The following is a 24482-nucleotide window of genomic DNA, read 5'->3' on the forward strand; positions in this document are numbered from 1 at the left end:
GTGTTGCCAGATCTTAATATCATTAATCAATGACACAAAACATAGATTAAACGAGGCTAAATTGCAATCTGCTGCAAAACAATGTTTTCAACCAAAAATAATACAAATATTTCAGCTGTCCTTCTCTCACACACCAGTGGGGGGAAAAAACAGCGAGCAACCAGAAAACAAGACCATATTCTGAAACAGCATCTGAGACCATCCATATATATCTGACCCTGCAGCACAGAAGCAGTCATCAGTAACACAGGTATATCTGTAGCAATAGCCAACAATACATTGTATGGATCAAAATTATACATTTCTCTTTTATGACAAAAATCATTAGGATATTAAGATCATGTTCCATGAAGATATTTTGTAAATGTCCTACTGTAAATATATCAAAACTTCATTTTTGATTAGTAATATGCATTGCTAAGAACTTCATTTGAACAACTTTAAAGGAGATTTTCTCAATATTTAGATTTTTTTGCTCCCTCAGATTCCAGATTTTCAAATAGTTGTATCTCAGACAAATATTGTCCGATCATAACAAACCATACATCAATGGAAAGATTATTTATTCAGCTTCAGATTATGTATAAATGTATATGTACCCTTATGACTGGATTTGTGCTCCTTGGTCACATTTATGTGATTATGTGTAAAAAGTCTTAAAGGGACAGATTACCCACAAATGATCATTCCGTCATCATTTATTCAGCCTCATGTTGTTTCTTTCTTCTGCTGTGAACACAAAAGATATTTTGAAGAATGTGAGACACCAAACCGTTGCTGGTAGCCATTGACTGTTTGATTAACAACATTCTTCAAATGTCATATTTTGAGTAAATGATGACAGAATTTGTTATTTTTAGGTGAACTGCCCCTCTAATAACTGGACGAGTCAAAGCAGGGCTGCAAAATGCAGATGTTCATGAAACATCTGAAGAAGGCCTTTCATGAGAAACTCAGCTTTAGCTGATCACATTCTTGACTGTTTGAACACATGAGAAGTAAAAAGTAAAGTCGTGACGTATTGTCAAGTATGGTGACCCATACTCAAAATTGGTGCTCTGCGTTTAACCCATCCAAGTGCACACACACAGCAGTGAGTAGTGAACAAATACACACACACACACACACACACACACACACACACACACACACACACACACACACCCGGAGCAGTGGGCAGCCATGCTGCAGCGTCCGGGGAGCAGTTGGGGGTTCGGTGTCTTGCTCAAGGGCACCTCAGTCGTGGTATTGAGGGTGGAGAGAGCGCTGGACATTCCCTCCCCCCACCTACAATTCCTGCCGGCCGGGGGCTCGAACTCACAACCTTTCGATTACGAGTCCGACTCTCTAACCATTAGGCCACGACTTCCCACATGAGAAGAACACCATCAGCAGTATTGTTTTAGTTTATGGAAAACAAACAGAGCTGATTTGATTCCTCTGACCTGATTCTCGCTGAAGCTGTTTCGCTGTGGTGCAGTGTCATAAAAAGTTTTTTTTTGCTGCGTGTCTCACCATCAAAAGCTAAATGTCTTTTCCAGTTGCTTGGTTACTGTTTTCCATGCAAAACTATACAAATGTGTGACTTGCTTGTTCTTTTATTGGAGGAAGAGTTTCTGAGCTGAGAGGAAGGAATGACTGAGTTTGATCTGCTCTTCTTGTGTTGTCACATGTAAGAGATTTCAGGAGCTGAATGCTGTTATTCACATCATGAATCCGTCTGTGTGACCTGAAATCAACCATGACACACACACACACACACACACACTCACACACACACACACACTTCACACCAAATCTACTTTACAGCAGATCATGACTTCTGTCCATCAATCCATTATGTGTGAAATCTGTGTATTTTTTATATAATCATCCACTTCCAGAAGAAAGACTGGCGTATCAGTGTAATACAGACCATCTGGAAGATCTCGCAGCGCTTTATATTCAGGGTTTGTTCATACGTGATCAGCGCTGCCAGGGAACCGCTTCAGCATTTTAACATATTACTCCCATCATGCACTTCTCCAGTGAGAATTAGCATGAGCACTAAAGCCCTGTGCTCTGGCGTCATCACCGCTTCCACATTATTAAACATCATTTATCTGAGAACGAGCTCTGCCAACAGATGCCCACTTTATGAAAACAAAATGACATGTGATGTTAAAACAGTATAATCAGATCATCGTTTCGCATGAGAAATGCTGGACTTTAAAACTTTAAAAGTGACCTCAAGACCCTTAAAATGTCACATACAAGGAAATGTAGCTTTTGGAAAGCATGTTTTGAATCTTCATGTAAATGTAAGTCGTCTTGAGGAGATCACATGACCAGCCAAATGTTACTGTTTCTCAAAGGAGCAAAAGAGTCATGTTTAACTGATAATAAACGAGAGTTTCTGTAATAGTGTCAGAAATTATGTATTAGCTAGATGAGACTAGACTTTAAGAAATACTGTAGTTCACTCAAAAATGAACATGTGCTGAACATGTCAGTGTCTCAGCAATGGATGCTCTGCAGTGAATGGGTGCCGTCAGAATGAGAGTCCAAACAGCTGATAAAAACATCACAATAATCCACACCACTCCAGTCCATCAGTTAACATCTGGAGAAGACTAAAGATGAGACACATCCAGCATTAAGATGCTTTTTTCTCCATTCTGTCACCGATGGAGTTCTGGTTCCTTGCCGCTGTCGCCTCTGGTTTGCTCAGTTGGGGACACTTCATTTCTAGCGATTATCGTCAATTTGATTTCACAGATACTATTTAAACTAAACTGATCTAGACAATGACTGAATTCAATAATGAAATGCCTTTAACTGAAAATTGAGTGTTTAATATTATTATTATACATTAGTGCTTTGACACAATCTGTATTGTTAAAAGCGTTATATAATAAAGGTGACTTGACTTAATGTCTCAAATATGAGTCCATAATAAGAATCAGAATGAGCTTTGTGAGCTTTATTGGTCAGGTATGTTTACACATACAAGGAATTTGTTGTAGTGACAGAAGCTCTACAGTGCAACAGAAAGACAGTAACAGGACAGGACACAGATAATGAAAGAATAACAACAATTAACCAAAAGGCAATGTACAAAACAGCAAAAACACAATATATAATATAGACAACTATGTATGTACAGGTCAAGTATGTGCAAATTAGAAATGAGAAAATAAAATAAAATTAGTGAGTGTGGTGAATGAATAATGTATAATAGTGTTGTGTGTTCCACGGTTATTGTTGAGTGTTCATGAGATGGATTGCCTGAGGGAAGAAACTGTTCCTGTGTCTGGTCGTTCTGGTGCTCAGAGCTCTGTAGCGTCGACCAGACGGTAACAGTTCAAAGAGGGAGTGTGCTGGATGTGAGGGGTCCAGAGTGATTTTACCAGCCCTTTTGCTCACTCTGGATGAGTACAGTTCTTGGAGAGTGGGGAGGGCTGTACCAATGATTCTCTCAGCAGTCCGGACTACCCTCCATAGTCTTCTGAGGTCAGATTTGGTAGCTGAGCTGAACCAGACAGTTATTGAGGTGCAGAGGATGGATTCAATGATGGCGGAGTAGAACTGTTTCAACAGCTCCTGTGGCAGGTTGAACTTCCTCAGCTTGACAGAGGGGTCTTTAGATGTGCAGTCGTTGGTGTAGAGGGAGAAGAGCAGTGGGGAGAGAACACATCCCTGAGGAGCTCCAGTGCTGATGGTTCGAGTGCTGGATGTGAATTTGCCAAGCTTTACTAACTGCTGTCTGTCTGTCAGGAAGCTGTTGATCCACTGACAGACGGAGGTGGGGACAGAGAGCTGAGTTAGTTTATTCTGAAGGGTTTCCGGGATAATGGTGTTAAAAGCGGAGCTGAAGTCCACAAACAGGATCCTCACATAAGTCCCTGGTCTGTCCAGATGCTGCAGGATGAAGTGCAGTCCCATGTTGACTGCATCATCCACAGACCTGTTTGCTCTGTAGGCAAACTGCAGGGGGTCCAGTAAGGGTCCAGTGATGTCCTTCAGATGAGCCAAAACCAGTCTTTCGAATGAATTCATGACTACAGACGTTAGAGCCACAAGTCTGTAGTCATTAAGTCCAGTAATTTGGGGTTTCTTTGGGACGGGGATGATGGTGGAGCGTTTGAAGCATGAGGGGACTTCACACAGCTCCAGTGATCTGTTGAAGATCTGTGTGAAGATGGGGGCCAGCTGATCAGCACAGATTTTAGAAAGGCTGGTGACACACCGTCTTTTTCTGTGATGCATTCTTTTTTTCACCTGTGCTAATGAAATTACAATTATTAATTGTATAGATTCTCAGTGTTTGAGTCACAGAAGGAAGAGTTTCTTCCCAAGACCAAGATTTATCCCAATGACAAACACACGTTCATGTAGAGAATGTGGTGTCTTCCATTACGCGTTACATAAAAACCAAACCAAAGTCCAGAAGGACCCTCAATTAAGTGTGAAATTAAATTTCTAAAATGTTCCTCACGGTTAAGTAAAAAGTGTTTTCCCCATAAGAATGCATGAAGGACAGACACAAACCTGCGGTGTTCTTGCTTGTAAACCAGTGAGCCGCTTCAGTGAATTGATTGAATTAACCGTGGAATCGCTTCTTCAAAAGAACAACACTGTTTTGTATTTTGGCCGAGGCTAATATTTCCCGGCCGGAGGGAGAAAGCATTTGGCAGTGGTTAGCCTCGCTTTCTCTCGTTTGGACAATCGCTGGACATCCGTGGCTTTCTGAGGTCAGACGTCACGCTTCATTAAGGGCTGATTTGCCCGTGCTGTTCATCTCCAGAGAGCACAATGACCTCACGATGACCTCTGGAGCTCGGGGTCAGAGATCACGACCGCATGGCTGTTTTAACTCTTTCATGCGAACTGTGAGATCCAAGCAGGCGCTTGTTCTCAAACCTGTTTTCCAGGCACACAGTCAGCTTTCTGTGGACGCGCTTCTCTGGGCTTCCAGCCCTTTTTCCACTGAGGACTCAGAGGTCAGATGAGGTCACCGCATTGATGTTTGCTCTCTCTTTAAATCGGTCACTGCACGTGAGAAATGAAGAATCAGACACGCAGGAAATTCTAAACTGCAATTCAAAGGAAGATAAAATATGTCTTGACAAAGTTTCTGGTTAAAATTTTTTGTTATGTGCAAATGAATTTCTTTGAATGGCATTTCCCGTTTTATTGTACAGTACTTCAAAAGTAAAATTGCAGTTCAATTCATTTTCTTTGAGGATTAGTGTTATTTATGTCATTGAGGTATTATATTATATTATAAATAAAAATGAGTAATGTTGCCTTGACCTAGTTGAGATAAAATAAGTTACATTTTTTAAAACATTTTATTTTAATTCAAGTTTATTTTATTTCCAATAACCAGTGCTGGAGAGTAATTAGTTACATGTAACAGCATTTACGTAATTTAATTTCTAAATAAATGTAATTGTAATCACTTACAGTTATTAAAAAAATGCGTAATTAATTTAGTTACTTATGAAAATGTTAGCGATTATAAAGTGGGTTACATCTGAATATTTTTCACATACAGATTGATTTCATTCCCAAATCGCATCGACTGCTCTAAAATATGAGACAGCAGTGTTTCAGGAGTTAGGACACATGTTTATTCTATAACTGATTTATTTCCTATTTGGTTTTATTTTTTAAGATTAACTGTTTTTTCCCCAGTTTTTTAGATGCAAGTGTTTTCTGTCATAGCTGTGCAAAGATTTGATTTCAAAAACAATATCACAGCTGTTAAACTATTTCTTGTTATGATTTTAAATCTGTATTTAACCTCAGAATGATCTCAGAGTAAAAGGAGGTGCTAAAGTCTGGTTTTGTGCTGCTGTGCTTTAAAATGAAATGATTAGGCTATAATCTTAATGTGAGTGATGAAGGATTGTGAAAGTCTGACAGTAATCAGTGTTGAGTTCTTCTGTAAGAGTAACCCTGCCTGCTTTACATGCTTCAAAATAAACAGTTCAAAACAATCATTAGAAATTTAGAAAAGTAATCAAAAATTAATCAAATAATACATTACTTTAATAAAGTAATTGAAATAGTTACACTACTTATTACATTTTAGAACGGACTGAATAATGAGTAAATCACTGTTTCTTTTCTCTCCAGCTCATACCTCAGATGACCAAACATGACCCACTTACGTCTCCGGCGTGGGAGGAACCAGAGGATCATGGGTAACTAATCCATGACTTTCCTGCTTCCAGGTCAGAGCACATTAAAATGAGCGCATCTAAAGCAGATCAGCGCTTGCCTTCATTTCCTCCACAGAAGCGTCATGAAGTCAGAGAAACGCTCATCTGTAAATCTGCTGAACGCATCTGCTGGCTTTTGTGACCTTTATTGTTAGTTTGCTTTAAAAGCATGTTTTGCATTAACGCTGGCATGAGCCTTTCATTTGATGCCATTTGACTGGTAAAAAAAATACAAATTTTGAAAGATGAAAGAAATAGTTCACCTAGAAATAAAAAGTGAACAGTGCTGTACTTTTCATGATTGGAGGCAAGATTTGCAGCAAACTAGCTGTGAAGTGTGTAGGAAGTTATGTGATATATACAGGATTATTGTCCATCTTAAATGGGAATATATACATAGTTGCTCTTTGCAACTGTTCCATCATTTTCTGTTTTTTTTACCAGTGTTTTATAATCAATAAAATTCTTCGAAATTTTTTTTTATCTCCTGACTGTTAAAAATCAAGCATATTAAAGAGGTCATGACAAGAGAACTCAACTCTCTTCCTTGAGCTTTTGACATATAAAAGGTTTTTGTGCATTCCAACATCCTGCAGGTAAACTGTATTTATTTAATTAACCCATTTAATCCCACCAAAGAAGGTTTTCATTTATAAAGCGATAAAAATGTTACTGACTGCTGTTTTAGTGCATTTCTTGCAAATATGGAAAAAATAAAGGGTCTCAATAAACTATGTGCTGTGTCACATGATTAGTGCAAATTGTCACATGACCAGAGCAGTTTACTTCCTGTTTGCACCTTGAGAAGATGATGACTGCATCAAAGCTCCAAAACAAAAGGCTAGTAAAGTATGTTAACATAAATATATGACAAAGATTTTTGGTATGTTATCTTTAAGGTGTTTAGTAATAATAGAATCAGAATCAGAATGAGCTTTATTGGCCAGGTATGTTTACACATACAAGGAATTTGTTGTAGTGACAGAAGCTCTACAGTGCAACAGAAAGACAGCAACAGGACACAGATAATAAAAGAATAACATACAAATATACAAAATAGACAATGTACAAAACAAAAAAAACACAATATATAATATAGACAACTATGTGTGTATGTGTGTACAGGTCTGATATGTGCAAATTTGAAATGAAGAAAAAAGAAAAAAAAAAGTAAGTGTGGTGAATAAATAATGTATAATAGTGTTGTGTGTTCCGTGTTTTAGTGTCAAGTGTTCATGAGATGGATTGCCTGAGGGAAGAAACTGTTCCTGTGTCTGGTCGTTCAGGTGCTCAGAGCTCTGTAGCGTCGACCAGACGGTAACAGTTCAAAGAGGGAGTGTGCTGGATGTGAGGGGTCCAGAGTGATTTTACCAGCCCTTTTGCTCACTCTGGATAAGTACAGTTCTTGGAGAGTGGGGAGGGTTGTACCAATGATTCGCTCAGCAGTCCGGACTACCCTCCGTAGTCTTCTGAGGTCAGATTTGGTAGCTGAGCTGAACCAGACAGTTATTGAAGTGCAGAGGATGGATTCAATGATGGCAGAGTAGAACTGTTCCAGCAGCTCCTGTGGCAGGTTGAACTTCCTCAGCTGGCGGAGGAAATACAGCCTCTGCTGGGCCTTTTTCGCAATAGAGTCAATGTGATTGTCCTACTTCAGGTCCTGGGAGATGGTGGTTCCCAGGAATCTGAATGACTCTACTGAAGTCACAGTGCTGTCTATGATGGTGAGTGGGGGGAGAGCAGGGGGGCTCCTCCTGAAGTCCACGATCATCTCCACAGTTTTGAGCGTGTTCAGCTCCAGGTTGTTAAGACTGCACCAGACAGCCAACTGCTCAACTTCCTGTCTGTAAGCAGACTCGTCACCGTCCTTGATGAGGCCTATGACTGTAGTGTCGTCCGCAAACTTCAGGAGCTTGACAGAGGGGTCCTTTGATGTGCAGTCATTCGTGTAGAGCAGGGGTCTCAAACTGCCGGCCCGCGGGCCATTTACGGCCCCTCCTCCCCCTCACTCCGGCCCGCAACTGACATAAAAAATATAACGCAAATCGCGCCCGCAAAAATATTATTATTTTTAAAATTATTATTATTATTATTATTATTTGTAGCTGTTTTATATCAATTTAAACTACCCATTCAATATGTACTAGAAACTAAAACACGGTTAAATAAAAAATAAAATAGTGATGATAGCGCAAAAAACCCGCGCATGCCGGCAGACTTGCTAAGACGTTATCTGATTTCTGGGCTTTAGCAGTTTATTTTTTGTTTGGCTGTGAACAAAAATGTCTAATTCCAAACCGAAAAGGAAGGTGGATGATGAACATAGACTGTTTCAAGAAAGATGGACACTGCAGTATTTTTTTGTGGAGTTTAATGGAAACGCCACCTGTCTGATATGCAAAGAAAAAGTTGCCGTTCTGAAGGAATACAATCTCAAGCGTCATTACTTGACTAAACACGGAGACCAGTATGAGAATTACCAGGAAGACGAGAGAAAAAAACGAGCCACACAGTTGCAGAGAGAGCTAAAGTCCCAGCAAAGCCTTTTCCACAGAGCCAATGCTGATGCTGCCGTTGAAGCGAGTTATGTAGTGAGTGAAATGATCGCTAAAGCAGGAAAGCCATTCACTGAAGGGCAGTTTATGAAGGACTGCATGTTGAAGGTCGCTGATATTCTATGTCCAGAAAAGAAGAACATGTTCAACAATCTCTCTCTATCGGCCAATACAGTGGCAGAGCGGATTACCGAGTTATCGAGTGACATCTATGACCAGCTATGCGAGAAAGCTAGAGTTTTCACTGCATACTCTGTGGCGCTTGACGAAAGTACAGACAAAACTGACACTGCTCAGCTAGCTATTTTCATCAGAGGTATTAATGACCAGTTTGAGGTGACGGAAGAATTGCTGAGTTTGTGTCCAATTCACGGCCGTACAACGGCCAAAGATATATTTCAGCATCTGTGCGACGCGATTGAACGTGCTGGTTTGCCGTGGAGCAGACTAGTAGGCATTACCACCGATGGCGCCCCATCTATGACAGGTAAAAAAAATGGACTGGTAGCGCTGGTACAAAGAAAGTTGGAAGAGGAAAATGCAGATCCAGCAGTTGTTCTGCACTGCATTATACACCAGCAGGCACTGTGCAGCAAATGCTTAAAATATGAACACGTCATGTCTGTTGTCCTAAGATGCATCAATTACATCAGGTCAAGAAGTTTACAGCACCGCCAGTTTCGAGCCTTTTTAGAAGAAATTGAGGCAACATATGGTGATGTACTTTACTTTACTGAGGTGCGCTGGCTCAGCAGGGGAAATGTCTTGAAGAGATTTTTTGAGTTAAGAACAGAGGTGAAGAGATTTATGGAAGATGGCAGAATGGATGTTCCTGAATTTGATGATCCTAAATGGGTCATGGACCTTGCATTCCTAGTGGACATTACACAAGAGCTGAACATCCTTAACCTGAAGCTCCAGGGCCCTGGTCATCTCATCACAGCAGCGTATGAAAGTGTGAAAGCCTTCTCCACAAAATTGAGATTGTGGAAAACTCAGCTTTCTGCAAAAAATCTCAGTCATTTCACAACATGCAGATCTCTTGTGGAGGAGGGCATAGCATTCAATGGTGATGAATATGCCTCTGCTGTTGAAAACCTACTTCAGGAATTTGATCAGCGTTTTGGTGACTTCAAGGCACACTGTGACACTTTCCAGCTGTTTGCAGACCCCTTCTCAGCTGATGTGGAGAGTGTCCCAAATTTGTTGCAAATGGAACTTATTGACTTGCAGTGCAACAGTGAGCTAAAAACTAAATTCAGAGAGGCACAAGGAAATGCAGACAAGACTGCACAGTTTCTGAGAGAATTACCTCCATGCTTCCCAGAGCTTTCCAAAGTGTTCAGTCGGTTAATGTGCCTTTTTGGAAGCACATACCTGTGTGAGAAACTTTTCTCAACTATGAACTTCAATAAATGCCAGTTCAGGTCCAGGCTTAGTGATGCTCATCTTGAAGCTGTACTCAGGGTTTCAACTGTGAACTCCATCAGGGCAAACGTGGCTCAGTTGTGTGAGCAAAAGCGCTGCCAAGTGTCTGGCAAGAAATAGAATAGTTTGCAAATGTATTCAGAGATCGCAGTTGTTCAGTGTAAGGTTCAGCACAGTTTTGATAAATTACTTAAGTTAAAATAAAGTAGGTAACTGTCTGTGCATTGTTATATAATTTTACATTTTTAACACTGTTGTTTATATTTTTGTTAAGCATGAAAAAAATATGTTAGTAATGTAATTTAAAAGAAATGTGAGCTAACATCTCAGCAATTAAAGTAAATTTCCAGAACTTTTGTGCTTTCTTCTTGTGCTTCAATGTTAAAACGGCCCTCCTATGAGATGTCAGTCACAGCAATGGCCCCCAGCCAATTTGAGTTTGAGACCCTTGGTGTAGAGGGAGAAGAGCAGTGGGGAGAGAACGCAGCCCTGAGGAGCTCCAGTGCTGATGGTTCGAGTGCTGGATGTGAATTTTCCAAGCTTTACTAGCTGCTGTCTGTCTGTCAGGAAGCTGTTGATCCACTGACAGACGGAGGAGGGCACAGAGAGCTGTCTCAGTTTGTCTGAGAGAAGGTCAGGTATGATGGTATTGAAGGCCGAGCTGAAGTTCACAAATAAGATCCTTGCATAATTCCCAGGTTTGTCGAGGTGTTGCAGGATGTAATGCAGTCCCATATTGACAGCGTCATCCACAGACCTGTTTGCTCTGTAGACAAACTGAAGAGGATCCAGCAAGGGTCTAGTGATGTCCTTCAGCTAGGGCAGGACCAGTCTCTCAAGTGACTTCATGACCACAGACGTGAGTGCGACAGGTCTGTAGTCATTAAGTCCAGTGATTTTGGGCTTTTTGGGGAAGGGAATGATGGTGGAGTGTTTGAAGCAGCGGGGAACTTCACACAGCTCCAGAGATCTGTTGAAGATTTGTGTAAAGATGGGGGCCAATTGGTCAGCACAGACTTTTAGACATGCAGGTGAAATACCGTCTGGTCCTGAAGCTTTCCTAGATTTCTGTTTTCTGAAGACCCGGTTTATATTACATATATATGAATTCAAAAGTATTAAGGTTTGTTGAGAGTAGTCAAAAAATGAGTAAACATATTGAAGGCAACAATAGTGACCGCTGGGATAATACAGTTCATGTAGGTAAACATATAAATCAAGTTGCAGCTATTAGTGAAGGTTGCACTAAAATGCTGCAATGACAAAGTTACAATGAATATTGCACTAAATTCAAAGTTCAAATGATACAAATGAAGTTACAATATTGATGTTGCAATACTGGTAGCACTAATATAACAACTCTATGATATATGTTACAATAAAATAACAATTTTGAAATTAATTGATGGTTGTATTTTTTAGTCTTTTATCTCAGTATTTTTATCAGTGTTGTTCAAGGGTTTTTATGCATAATAGTAACCCTAGAATGCGATCAAACTGAGTTTAAAATAGCTGGGCTGAGATATATATTTAAGTTTTTATGAGTGCAGAAATATGTTAATTCAGTATACATAATATCCCACTGGTCAAAATTGTGACAGACCATAAAACATAATTTTTCACACACTTTTCCAAAAACTTAAAAAAAAAAAAAAATTATTGATTTTTGCAAAGGGTTACTAATGGCAAATCATTTGGATATTTTAATGTCTGGGAAAAATTTGGGATTAAATTTTGGAAGCTCCAAATGCGTTATATTACATATTTGCATATGACCGCCTCCAGAGCAAGACATCGACCAATCGTTTAACATTATCGTAATATTAGCCCCGACCACTGGCATTCAGTCATTTAACGGTTGACACCTGCTATTAGTACCAGACACGAGTGTCATGTCAGACGCTAACATAACCCATTTAAAACAGAGTTAAATTTAACCTGTTTAATCACTGACGCTGCACTAATAGAGTACAGATGCGCATTCAGTTTGTGATGTGCTCCACGCACTCGAGTTTATCAACAGCAGAACAAAAAGAGCAGTAAAGTGCACTCGCACTATTATTAATCACCTCGGAGGATCATATGTTTGTCCGGAGCATTTGACTGCAGATTGTTAAGTAAATGAATTCAATTCACGTTGATTTGTATAGTGCTTTTCACGATACAATCATTGCAAAGCAGCTTTACAAAAGTTTCTACGTTATATTTAGGAGTAGTTTATTAGTCGTGACTATGGCAGAAATGTATAGTAAAAAATCATGCAGTTAGCTACAAATTACATGTAATCAAACAGACGGTGAACACTATTAACTGCAATGATTATTATTTATTTTATTTATTTAGTCATTTAGCAGACGCTTTTATCCAAAGCGACTTACAAATGAGGACATAAGAAGCAATCAAAACCAACAAAAGAGCAACAACGTGCAAGTGCTATTACAAGTCTTGGTTAGCCTAACGCAGTACAGATAATTATTATTATTGTTGTTATTTTTTAATAAAAAGACATAGATAAAATACAATTAGAATAGATAGTGCTAGAGTTAGAGGGTCAAGTAAAGATGGAACAGATGAGTTTTTAGCCGTTTCTTGAAGATGGGTAAGGATTCGGCTGCTCGGATCGAGTTGGGCAGGTCATTCCACCAGATGGGAACAGTTAATGAAAAAGTCCTTGAAAGTGTTTTTCTGTGTTTTTGGGATGGTACAATAATTCGTTGTTCACTTGAAGAACGCAAGCTTCTAGAGGGCACATAAGTCTGAAGTAAAGAATTTAGGTAAAGGGGTGCAGAGCCAGTGGTGGTTCTGTAGGCAAACATTAATGCCTTGAATTTAATGCGAGCAGCTATTGGTAGCCAGTGCAAATTGATGAACAGAGGCGTGACGTGCGTTCTTTTCGGCTCATTAAAGATTAATCTTGCAGCGGCATTTTGGATTAATTGTAGAGGTTTAATAGAATTGGCTGGAAGACCTGCCAAGAGAGCATTGCAATAGTCAAGTCTGGACAGAACAAGAGCCTGAACAAGGAGTTGCGTTGCATGTTCCGAGAGAAAGGGCCTGATCTTCTTAATATTATATAATGCAAATCTGCAGGACCGGGCAGTTTTAACAATGTGGTCTGAGAAATTCAGCTTATCATCAATCACAACTCCAAGGTTTCTGGCTGTTTTTGAAGGAGTTATGGTAGATGAGCCTAACTGGAAGCTGAGATTGTGATGAAGCGATGGGTTAGCTGAAATTACAAGCAGTTCTGTCTTAGCTAGGTTGAGTTGAAGGTGATGGTCCATCATCCAGCAAGAAATGTCTGATAGACACGCTGAGATGCGAGCAGCTATCGTCGGATCATCAGGATGGAATGAGAGGTAGAGTTGAGTGTCATCAGCATAGCAGTGATATGAAAAGCCATGTTTCTGAATGACAGAACCTAGTGATGCCATGTAGACAGAAAAGAGAAGTGGTCCAAGAACTGAGCCCTGAGGCACCCCAGTAGCTAGATGTTGCGACTTGGATACCTCACCTCTCCAAGATACTTTGAAGGACCTATCAGAGAGGTAAGACTCAAACCACTGGAGTGCGGTTCCTGAGAAGCCCTTTCTCAATAGGGTTGACAAGAGGATCTGATGGTTGACTGTATCAAAAGCAGCAGACAAATCTAGCAAGATGAGTAATGAAGATTTGTCAGCCGCTCTTGCAAGTCTTAGGGCTTCAACAACAGAAAGCAAGGCAGTTTCGGTCGAATGTCCACTTCTGAAGCCAGATTGGTTACTGTCCAGGAGGTTGTTCTGTGTGAGAAAGACAGAGACTTGGTTGAACACAACTCGTTCAAGTGTTTTTGCAATGAAAGGAAGAAGGGAAACCGGTCTATAGTTCCCAAAAAGAGTTGGGTTAAGAGTGGGTTTTTTAAGAAGTGGAGTTATACGAGCCTGTTTAAATGCAGAGGGAAAAATTCCAGTGTGAAGGGATGTGTTAACGATGTGAGTGAGTGCAGGTACGACTGCAGGTGAAATGGCTTGAAGGAGATGAGATGGAATAGGATCAAGCGGACAGGTAGTAGGATGACTGGAAAGGATGAGTTTAGAGACTTCTGCCTCAGAGAGTGGAGAGAAGGATGTGAACGAGTGTATGTTTGCTGGTAAGATATGTTTGATAGATTGTGGTGTGGAAAATTGTGCAGTGAGGTTTGTAATTTTATTAATGAAGAATGTGGCAAAGTCATCAGCTGTTAGAGATGATGAAGGAGGGGGAGGAGGAGGACAAAGGAGGGAGGAAAATGTTTTAAATAGCATGCGAGAGTTAGGTGAGTTGTTAATTTTGTCATGATAGTATGTCCTTTTAGCAGTGGAAACATTAGCAGAGAAGTCAGAGAGGAGTGATCGATATAAATTAAGGTCAGTAGGATTTTGTGATTTGCGCCATACCCTTTCTGCAGCCCTGAGTTTAGAACGATGTTTTTGGAGAACATCAGATAGCCAAGGGGCAGAAGGGGTACTACGGGCTGGCTTGGATGAAAAGGGGCAGAAAGTATCTAAACAAGACGTCAGAGTGGAACAGAAAGTATCAGTAGCACTGTTAGCATCAAGAGAGGATAACTGTTTATGGGGAGGAAGCGAAGATGAAACCATAGCAGATAGCCGGGAGGGTGAGAGTGAACGCAAGTTACGTCGAAAATTGACATGTGGAGGGATATGTGATGTGTCAGGAATCATGTTGAGGTTAAGAGTAAGGAGGAAGTGATCTGAGGTGTGCAGTGGAGTAACCAGCACATTATCAGTGGAGCAGTGCCGTGTGTAAATAAGGTCCAGTTGGTTCCCTGATTTGTGAGTAGCCGTAGTTAGCACTCTCTTGAGATCAAAAGACGCAAGCAGAGTGTGGAAGTCTGCAGCCTGAGGTTTATCTAGGTGGATGTTGAAGTCTCCAAGTAAGACAAAGGGAGTACCATCCTGAGGAAAGGTTGAGAGCAATAAATCTAATTCTTCCACAAAATTACCTAGTGATCCTGGAGGACGATAAACAACTACAAAATGGATTTTTAGAGGGTAGGTAATAGTAACCGAATGTGATTCAAAAGAGTTGTTGATACTCAGAGATGGTAAAGGAGTAAATGTCCAATTATTAGAGATGAGCAGACCAGTACCTCCACCTCTTCCAGTCAAACGGGGGGTGTGGGAAAAGGAGAAATTATTGGAGAGTGCTGCAGGTGTAACATTGTCCTCTGGTTTGATCCAGGTCTCTGTCAGGGCCAAGAGGTTTAACGTTGAATGACTAGTAATGGAAGTAATGAAATCAGCTTTGTTGACAGCAGACTGACAATTCCAGAGACCAATAGAAAAAGAAAATAATGTATTAGCAGACATAGGCAAAGTGCGCAGGTTGATAGGATTGCGCCGTCTACAGTGTGTGATGCGTGGTTTGCGAGTGGTAGTGATGGTAGTGATCTGGAAACACATAGTAAGAATAGGCTATATAAACTGAAACAGAAGTGAAACAAGTAGTAGGAATGATGATAATTAAAAATCGATACTTATGTCCTCTTCCGATGTCCCTGTCCGGTGGAGTCGCACGGTAGAGTCGATGGTCTTTACACGAGGAGGGCTTTACACGAGGGCTGCCGCGACCGCTGCCGCGGTATAATAACCTTTTTTTTTATACCCGTCAAACAAATCACTATTACAATTCAGCTGGACCCACTTTCCTGTTTATCACTAAAAATGGCCAAGCAAGTGCAGACACTGACAAGATATGCGATACAATACGAGACCAAACGCGATTTCAGCAACTCTCAACACAGTAAACAAAGCGTTTCCTAGCAACGGCAAATGCGCTATACACTAAGACAAGTAAATACACTTACGAACTGTTTTTAACTTCCGCTGATAGACTGCTTCTCTTAAAGATTATTTCTTTACACTGTCTTCAGCTGGCGCTTGGACCCACTTTCCTGTTTATCACTAAAAATGGCCAAGCAAGTGCAGACACTGACAAGATATGTCAGTTGCGATTAAACATTGAGATTAAGCAAAATTTGGTAGTTTTGTATGTTGTTTCAGGGTTAGCATCATCTGAGGTCTTCTGAGGGGTTGGCATAATCTCTTCTCAGGTGTTTGGTCATCTCAGATGTTCACAAGGGTTGGATCCAAACTGAAGTTTGTGTAATTCCTAGTTGCCTCTGGATGTCCATCCCGTGGCAGAAACAGAGAAGCAAATAGAGACATGATTAGTGTAGCTGCTGTTCCAACCAAGCAAAGATGATGTGTTCAACCCAAGCACAAGAATGTTAATGTGCATTTGATCAGATATAACTGCAGTACAGGATTATGAGATGCATTGTATGAATGAGTGGCTAAAGAGATGTGTCTTTAATCTAGATTTAAACAGAGAGTGTGTGTCTGAACCCCGAACGTTATCAGGAAGGCTATTCCAGAGTTTGGGAGCCAAATGTGAAAAAGCTCTACCTCCTTTAGTGGACTTTGCTATCCTAGGTACTACCAAAAGTCCAGAGTTTTGAGACTTTAGGGAGCGGGTTGGATTGTAGCGTGGTAGAAGACTAGTTGGGTACACAGGAGCTAAACCATTAAGGGCCTTAAACATAAGTAGTAATATTTTGTAACTGACGCAGAACTGAATAGGTAGCCAGTGCAGAGACTGTAAAATTGGGGTAATATGATCATATTTTCTTGATCTGGTAAGAACTCTAGCCGCTGCATTTTGGACTATCTGTAGCTTGTTTATTGAAGATGCAGGACAACCAGCTAGCAGTGCATTACAATAGTCCAGTCTAGAGGTCATGAATGCATCAACTAGCTTTTCTGCATCAGAAACAGGTAGCATGTTTCGAAGCTTGGCAATGTTTCTAAGATGGAAGAATGCTGTTTTTGTATCATGGGAAATATGATTTTCAATAGACAAGTTGCTGTCTATTATAACACCCAGATTTTTGACTTTAGAGGACGTAACAGTACATCTGTCTAGATGCAAATTGTAATCCAAGAGATTCTGTGTACTGTTTTTTTGGTCCAATAAGTAATATCTCTGTCTCATCCCAACTCGTCACATATTGACGCTTGGTTTTGGCGTCGCTTTTTGACGCTCAAGGTACCCCTCTGGCGTCACTTTTCGACGTGAAGGGTCCTCCATTGTTTTAAATAGGAACCACTTAGCGTATATTAATCATTTTAAAATAAATTATGACAGTAGTTGCATCTGCCTGCTATATCTTGTGTTTTGTTCACTGATGGTACGTTTAGGGGCAGGGGTTGGGTAAGTCATATAAATAAAACTATTTTGACTGTTTACATTGAAAAATCACACCCCTACATATATGCAATAATGGCAACCTTATTATGACGATAAAATTCCCAATATCGCGTTAGCATATCGACGACGAAAAGTGACGCTAAAGATGTACCTTCCCTTCACGTCGAAAAGTGATGCTAAAGGGGTACCTTGAGCGTCAAAAAGCGACGCCAAAACCAAGCGTTAATATGTGACGAGTTGGGATGAGACCGGGTTGCTTATCCGAATTTAATCGGAGAAAATTATTGGTCATCCAATCTTTTACATTTTTAACACACTCTGTTAGCTTGGATAATTTAGAAGTTTCATCTGGTCTTGTTGCGATATATAGTTGAATATCATCAGTATAATAATGAAAACTATTTCCTGTATTTTCTAATAATATTACCAAGAGGCAACATGTATATTGAAAATAGCAGAGGACCTAGGACAGATCCTTGTGGTACTCCATACTTTACTGGTGATAATTGTGATGACTCTCCTTTTAAATGAACAAAGTGGTAGCGATCGGACAGGTAGGATCTAAACCATCTTAAATCCTGCCCTTGAATACCAGTATAGTTTTGTAATCGATCTATGAGTATATCATGGTCTATAGTGTCGAACGCAGCACTAAGATCAAGTAATACTAGCAATGAGATGCAGCCTTGGTCTGAAGCAAGAAGCAAGTCATTTGTAATTTTAACAAGTGCAGTTTCTGTGCTATGATAGGGCCTGAAACCTGACTTAAATTCTTCATAGATATATTTTTATTTTATTTTATGAACCACAGTGAAATGGAAAGATTGCAAAGAAACTTTTATTGAAAGCTGAAGCAGCCCAGCTCTACTGGATCTGACAGCAGCTGCACCACAAACCGTAAGTAAATGATTTCATAATGTTTGTCAGTAACTGACGGTTTTATGCGTATAATATTTTCAAAACACTTTGGGGTGTTGATATGTTCTACGCAGTGACGTTAGCCAATCAAAAAAAGCGGCCAATTACTGACAAGCCTTAAAGGACCCACCTCTTTTTTTCGTGCAAGTGAACTTCAATACACATATTAAAATAATAATAATAAACAGATGTGATGGCCTTTTTAATCTTATAATTCATATTTATACACGTATGTTTTCCAACTAAAGAAAAATACCGTTAGTTTGTTCTGATTTTAAGGATTTGTGTAATAAGGCCTTGTGTTTATTAGCGGACTGATTTAGTATTTTTCTTTATTTTCGACCCCCTGTCTGTCAGCACCATTATAGTGCTGTTTGAGTGTAAGGCTGATTCAGTCGGATCGGATAGAGTGATTTAAAGTGTCTGTAACGCAGCAGATGAAGGACTGTAATGATGTTTCATTAAATGCTCTGATGCCAGACAGGAAGTAATCCATCAGGCACGTGGAAGTGGATTTTCACAGAGGTCAAGCATGTTTCTGAAGCACATCGGTCATTTCAGGTGTTAGACTCAGTTCAGATCTAAGAGAAATAAATAGTTACAATAAACCACTTCAATTAATGTCCAAATGTGGTTCACATATTAAAGGGATAGTTCACCCAAATTCAGTCATCGTTTATTCTCCCTCAATGTTAATTCTTTCTTCTGTCATGCACAAAAGAACAGCTTCTGATCCCCAATCACTTCCAGAGTCATTTTTTTTCATAGTATGGAACTAAATGGCTACCAGCAGCTGTTTGGTTCCCAACATTCTTCAGAATAACTTCTTTTGTGTTCAACAGAAGAAAGAAGCTCACACAAGAACATGAGGAGAGTGAATGATGACAGAATGATAATTTCTGATTAACTATTCATATAAAAACCACGAGTTGCGACCTGAACAAACTTCAATCACAGAACGAAGCGTGATGCTCGCTGATTAAAGTGCTTCTGTGTGTTTCTCACGGCTGTAGGTTTGTTTGAGCTCTGAGACCAGGGTTCAAGGGGTTTATAGTTTCAGCCTGAGCAGATGAAGTCCTCTAGTGGTCAAAACTGGTTTGGACTACTAAACCAGTGAGTGCATGTCAATGTTAGAATGATTTAAGATCATGCAAAAATCAGTATAAAACACACAGATGAACTGATTACAAACACAAACAGCCATTCACGTGATCCACAGCACTCGATCTGTCCAACATCTGCAGGTGTTTCTCTAACGCAGGAGCGCCCAAATCTTTCCTGGAGGGCCGCTGTCCTGTTTCACTCCTGAAACACACGCCTGATCTAATGTTTTGACAGGTGAATGGAAGCTCAAACACCAAATAATCACTGTATGAGACACTAAAGATTTAAATATACATCCACATGATCTCTTTATTTTCAATATGCTCATACAACATTGAATTTCAGGAAAGACTCACAAATAAAAGCTATACCAGAATGTCAGAATTTTACAAATTGATAGAAAATGTTTATTAGCTCCTCAGAAATTAATCTGTAGCTTTTTTTATTCTGTACATATAATATTGTTGTTAATATATACTATATGTAAACTATATATGCGTGTATCAAATGCACAAACACGTTCATATGCAGTGCTGGGTGTAACGCATTACAAGTTTCCAAATCAGATTACTTGGTGGCCTTTATAGTTGCCAAAAATATAACTTTTGGGTTTTTTGTTCCTAAAAATAAAGAAGCGAGGCCAACTCAGGTGAAACAAAGTAACGCAAAAATAACGTAATGCATTACATTCCCTAGAATGTAATGCAACTAGTTACTTTTTTATGGAGTAATGCAATATTGTAATGCATTACTTTTAAAAGTAACTTTCCCCAGCACCGATCATATGAGTCGACTACAGAAGCAAATGAAATGCTCGTATATTCTAAATGAATAGAGAACACGTGAAGGACACTTACCATGAGTTACAGTGAATAGAAATATAATATGAAATAATTCTCATTCAATCATTTGTTTCAACAGCAAGGAAGTTAAAGACGATCTAAACACACATATAAACTCTTCAGTGGAGTGTGTGAGTGTGTTTGGAAAAGAAGCCGAGACAAAAACATGTTTTATACATCAACATTTATATACTCACATACTGAATGAATTATTATAGGTGAAAAGAAATTAATAAAATGCAGCGATTAAACATACAGGAGTTCAAACAACGGTACTGAAATGACTGTAAGCATGCGACTGATTCTCTCTCTCACACACACACACACACACACACACACACTCACACCTACGCAGTAGAGTTTTCAAGTTTTCAGGAAGTGCTTCTAGGTAGTTCAATAAAATAACAGGAAAACATCCGGATGGAAATGAACAATCGAAGCATCGGCGTCACACCGCTGCGTTTGGATTTGGATTCATCTAAATGGACCGAAGGCCCTCGTCTCCACCGCTGGAAGGCACTGAGGCCCTTCTGGAGAGTCTGAGATCAGAAGAGCTTCCTATCGGATCCCAGAGCTCCGTGTCGGATGAACTGATCCGGGAATGTTGGTGACATTCAGCTGTCAATCCGATGGAGAAACCGTACCATTGTTTGAAGCAGTGAAACAGCACAACGAACGGAGACATGACGCTCAACCAAACTGTATATGGCACAGAAGTGAACTAACAAAGTCATCCGATCTGAGCGACACACAGAGAGAACACGTGACAGACGTGCTTTAGTCTGAAACACCACATTAGCTTAAGCAATAAACATAGAAATAAAACTATGGAAGCTAATCAGCACGACAGTATTGGCACTGGCAACCGTCCCTGAAAATAAACACAAATCTGAAACGCAAAGAAAGCTTTCTGCTCCGCTCCGGCCGTGTTCTCATTCACGCAGTGGCGAGCGTCCGGACCACAGGAAGAGAGTCCAGAAAACCCCGGAGATGTGGAGCCTCCAGACGAACACCTGAGCTAGTCGTGGTTGGTCAGCATGTCTTCGGGGCGCCGGTGCGTCTCCAAGGCTTTGGTGGTGAAGGAGTCCTGAGGAAGATCTGATTTACGCCTGACAAGCGGCCGCTCCTTCCTCTGCTCCTTCGACATCTGCACACACACACACACACAGACAGAGAGAGACACACACACACACACAGAGAGAGACAGACACACAGACAGAGAGACACACACACACACACACACACACACACAGACAGAGAGAGACAGACACACACACAGAGACACACACACACACACACAGACAGACAGAGAGAGACACACACACACAGACAGAGAGAGACACACACACACACACACACACACTCATATTTTAGAGCAGTCACAGCAATTTATGAACGAAATCAATCAAATCTGTATGTGTGTGTGTATGAGAGAGTGTGTGTGTGTGCACCTGGTATTCATCACGTCCTGGGGACCAAATGTCCCCACAAGGATAGTAATACCAGTAAATCTTAATCTTGTGGGGACATTTTTTGGTCCCCATGAGGAAACAAGCTTATAAATCATACAGCATAAAGTTTTTTGAAAATCTAAAAATGCAGCATGTTTCCTGTGAGGGCTAAGTTTAGGTGTAGGGTTGGTGTAGGGCAATAGCACATACAGATTGTACAGTATAAAAACCATTACGCCTATGGGATGTCCCCATAAAACATGGAAACCCAACATGTGTGTGTGTGTGTGTGTGTGTGAGAGAGAGTGAGTGAGAGTGTGTGTGTGTGTGTGTGTGTGAGAAAACATTTTCAGATGTAACTCTGTTTGTAATCGTTAACATTTTCATAAGTAACTGTAATTTAATTACACAATTTTTCTCTACAATTACAATTATTTTGTAATGAAATTGCGTAATTCTGTTCTATGTAACTAGTTGCTCCCCAACACTGCTGTTATTATAACATATCCACGTCATTCTGTGTCAACTCAACCAGATATGCCCGGATAAACGAATTGATTTTGATATTTTTTCTGGTGAATGAAATACATAAATGAAGAAGAAAGGCAAAATATTGAATGCCATGTATGAGTAATGCACAGTTTTGTAGAGAGGCTCAGTGCCACCTGAGAATTGGAGGAGAAAATGTCTTCAGAAAGATGGCAGCATCATTGTTATGTTCACGCAGAGATTAAAAGCTCTATTAGTAAAATCTGTTGCATTATATAGCAATGGTGACCGTTCAAAAATGGGGAAAAACACTTATTGCAAGTTTTTATACTTGTTGCTTGTAACTCAAGAAATATTAAAGATATCTTAAAATCCTATTAGATTCTTGTTCTTAAACTTTTCTTTTGTAATCATTTCAAGGCTCGATCTGGTTCAGTTCCAGAGATATTGAGGTCTCAATGAGGCTCCAGAAATAAACTGTTATTTGGTCAGAAACCAAACGTGGCTCATTTTGAGAGTTGATCCTTTTTTCTTTTGAAGAGGAGTGTCTGAAGAACAAATAATGTTGAAACTAGAAATGTACCTGGTTTCTATCTATCATTGCCTAGATCACACCTATTGTTTTCCAAGCTTTGCTTGCTTGTAACTCAAGAAGTATTCTATATCCTTTTAGATTCTGGTTCTTAAACTTTTCTTTTGTAATCTTCATTTTTAAGAGCCTACGTGTTTCAGTCCCAGAGATATGGAGATTTCATTGTGGCTCCGTGTGCAGATTTGACCTGTTTTTGAACTGTCACTATTATGAAATCATCTTTCTAAAGTCATTTTCCCCTGTAATTTAGCTCTAAATCTCAGGTGATAATTCATGGCGTCCATGGCATTGTAAATGATCAATTTTATCTGAGGAAGTTTCTGAAATGTGGTTGGTTTGACTCGTCTGATTTACACGTATGATGACCATGACTGTGAGGTGAAGCACACTCTCCAGCTTCTGGTGCCCGTATGGAAAGGTGGATTTCTAACTCATAACAGCAAATGCTGTCGTTCAGGATCTTAACACGTGACGCGGATCGTCCTTTAACATATGGGCATCTCTGATGATGATGATGATGATGAAGCTCTGTTCAGTTCTCTGAATTACCTGAATGGCTCTGGCCTGCACTGTCTTTTTTAACATCTGAACATCTTCTATAAAGGGACCATCAGTCTCCATTTCTACAGGACTGTTTAGTCCAGACGGATCAACATACAAAACATACTAGTGGAAAAGAAAGTAACAAAAACAGACAGAAACATGAACGTTAAAGAGAGTCATCAGCAGCGACTGAAGAAACAGAATGAAGCAGACGGAGGTCAGTAGAAACGTGAATTGGCTTTAGAGCGAGCGGAGATTCCTGCTCATGTTGTGCTGAGGGTCGACGGTTCGAGAGAGACTCACCTGCGGGTTTGACTTGGCCAGGCTCTCGATCTTCATCCAGGCCTCCTCTCGCTCCTTCAGCTTGGCCTTCTCTCTGGAAGCAGAAGCGTCAGTGTTTTCATCACACATGAATTCATCTCGCATGAAACCACGGCTGCGTTTGCGGCTCAACTCACTTGTTCTTCTCTGCTCTGAACTGTTGTGTGCAGTCGTCAAACAGCTTCTGGTTCATCTCCATGAAGAGCTTCAGTGCGTTATAGATCAAGCCGTGAATGGTCCTGCAGTCATTTCACAAACACAGAGAAGAGAGAGGAAGATTCATGCATTCAGCTCAATAAACATCGTTTAGTGTGTTTATGCTGGCGAGGTCAATGCGTTGAGTAAAGCGTGACACTGGATCCAAACGGCATTAAACACCAGTCTTACTTGTTCCAGTGGCTCTTGGAGTTGCGGTAAAGCGCCGGGAACATGATGGGTAAGATCTTAGCTGCGTTGTCGCTGATGAGACTCATGATGTACTCGTTATTCCAGTAATAAAGCGCTCTCTCCGCCACCTGTTAGAAACACACGTCACTCAAGTCAAATTGTAGTCTGTTACTGATTCCAAATGACACGATTGAAATTGTAGTTAGTAACGTAATCCATTACATTACACATTTCAGGTGATAAAATCAGACTACTTGTAGATTACTTTTGACCTAATTTGTTTATCACAGTAATTTAAATAAGATAATCTTGTACCTAGGGCTCTATGATTTCTGCGATGTGGAAAATGCAGATGAAAACACTGAATCCAATCATAAAAACGGAATTACTGT

The 24482-nt window shown here is 40.1% G+C and overlaps 2 protein-coding genes across 4 annotated transcripts in view; one reads left to right on the forward strand and one right to left on the reverse strand.

Moving 5' to 3' along the window:
- Positions 1-8491: 8491 nt before the first annotated feature.
- On the forward strand, positions 8492-10312 carry LOC306850489 (general transcription factor II-I repeat domain-containing protein 2-like; the record flags this gene model as incomplete). The annotated part of the gene is made up of 1 exon (XM_079386143.1): positions 8492-10312. The coding sequence occupies one exon, from the start codon at positions 8492-8494 to the stop codon at positions 10310-10312; it is 1821 nt and encodes a 606-aa protein (XP_079242269.1).
- Positions 10313-19750: 9438 nt separating this feature from the next.
- Positions 19751-24482, reverse strand: part of ppp2r5ca (protein phosphatase 2, regulatory subunit B', gamma a) — a 30370-nt gene continuing 25638 nt past the window's right edge. For 2 of the 3 annotated variants that reach the window (XM_079386354.1, XM_079386355.1), the window contains 4 exons: positions 24091-24218; positions 23841-23942; positions 23686-23758; positions 19751-21454 (listed from right to left, as the gene is read on the reverse strand). In XM_079386354.1, the coding sequence (XP_079242480.1) occupies positions 21326-21454; positions 23686-23758; positions 23841-23942; positions 24091-24218 (432 nt within the window). In that variant the 3' untranslated portion in view covers positions 19751-21325. Of the gene's footprint in view, positions 21455-23388; positions 23506-23685; positions 23759-23840; positions 23943-24090; positions 24219-24482 lie in introns of all 3 variants that reach the window. The other variant, XM_079386356.1, reaches the window with a different exon arrangement.

The sequence above is a fragment of the Barbus barbus genome (assembly GCF_936440315.1).
Source record: "Barbus barbus genome assembly, chromosome: 30".
NCBI lineage: Eukaryota > Metazoa > Chordata > Actinopteri > Cypriniformes > Cyprinidae > Barbus > Barbus barbus.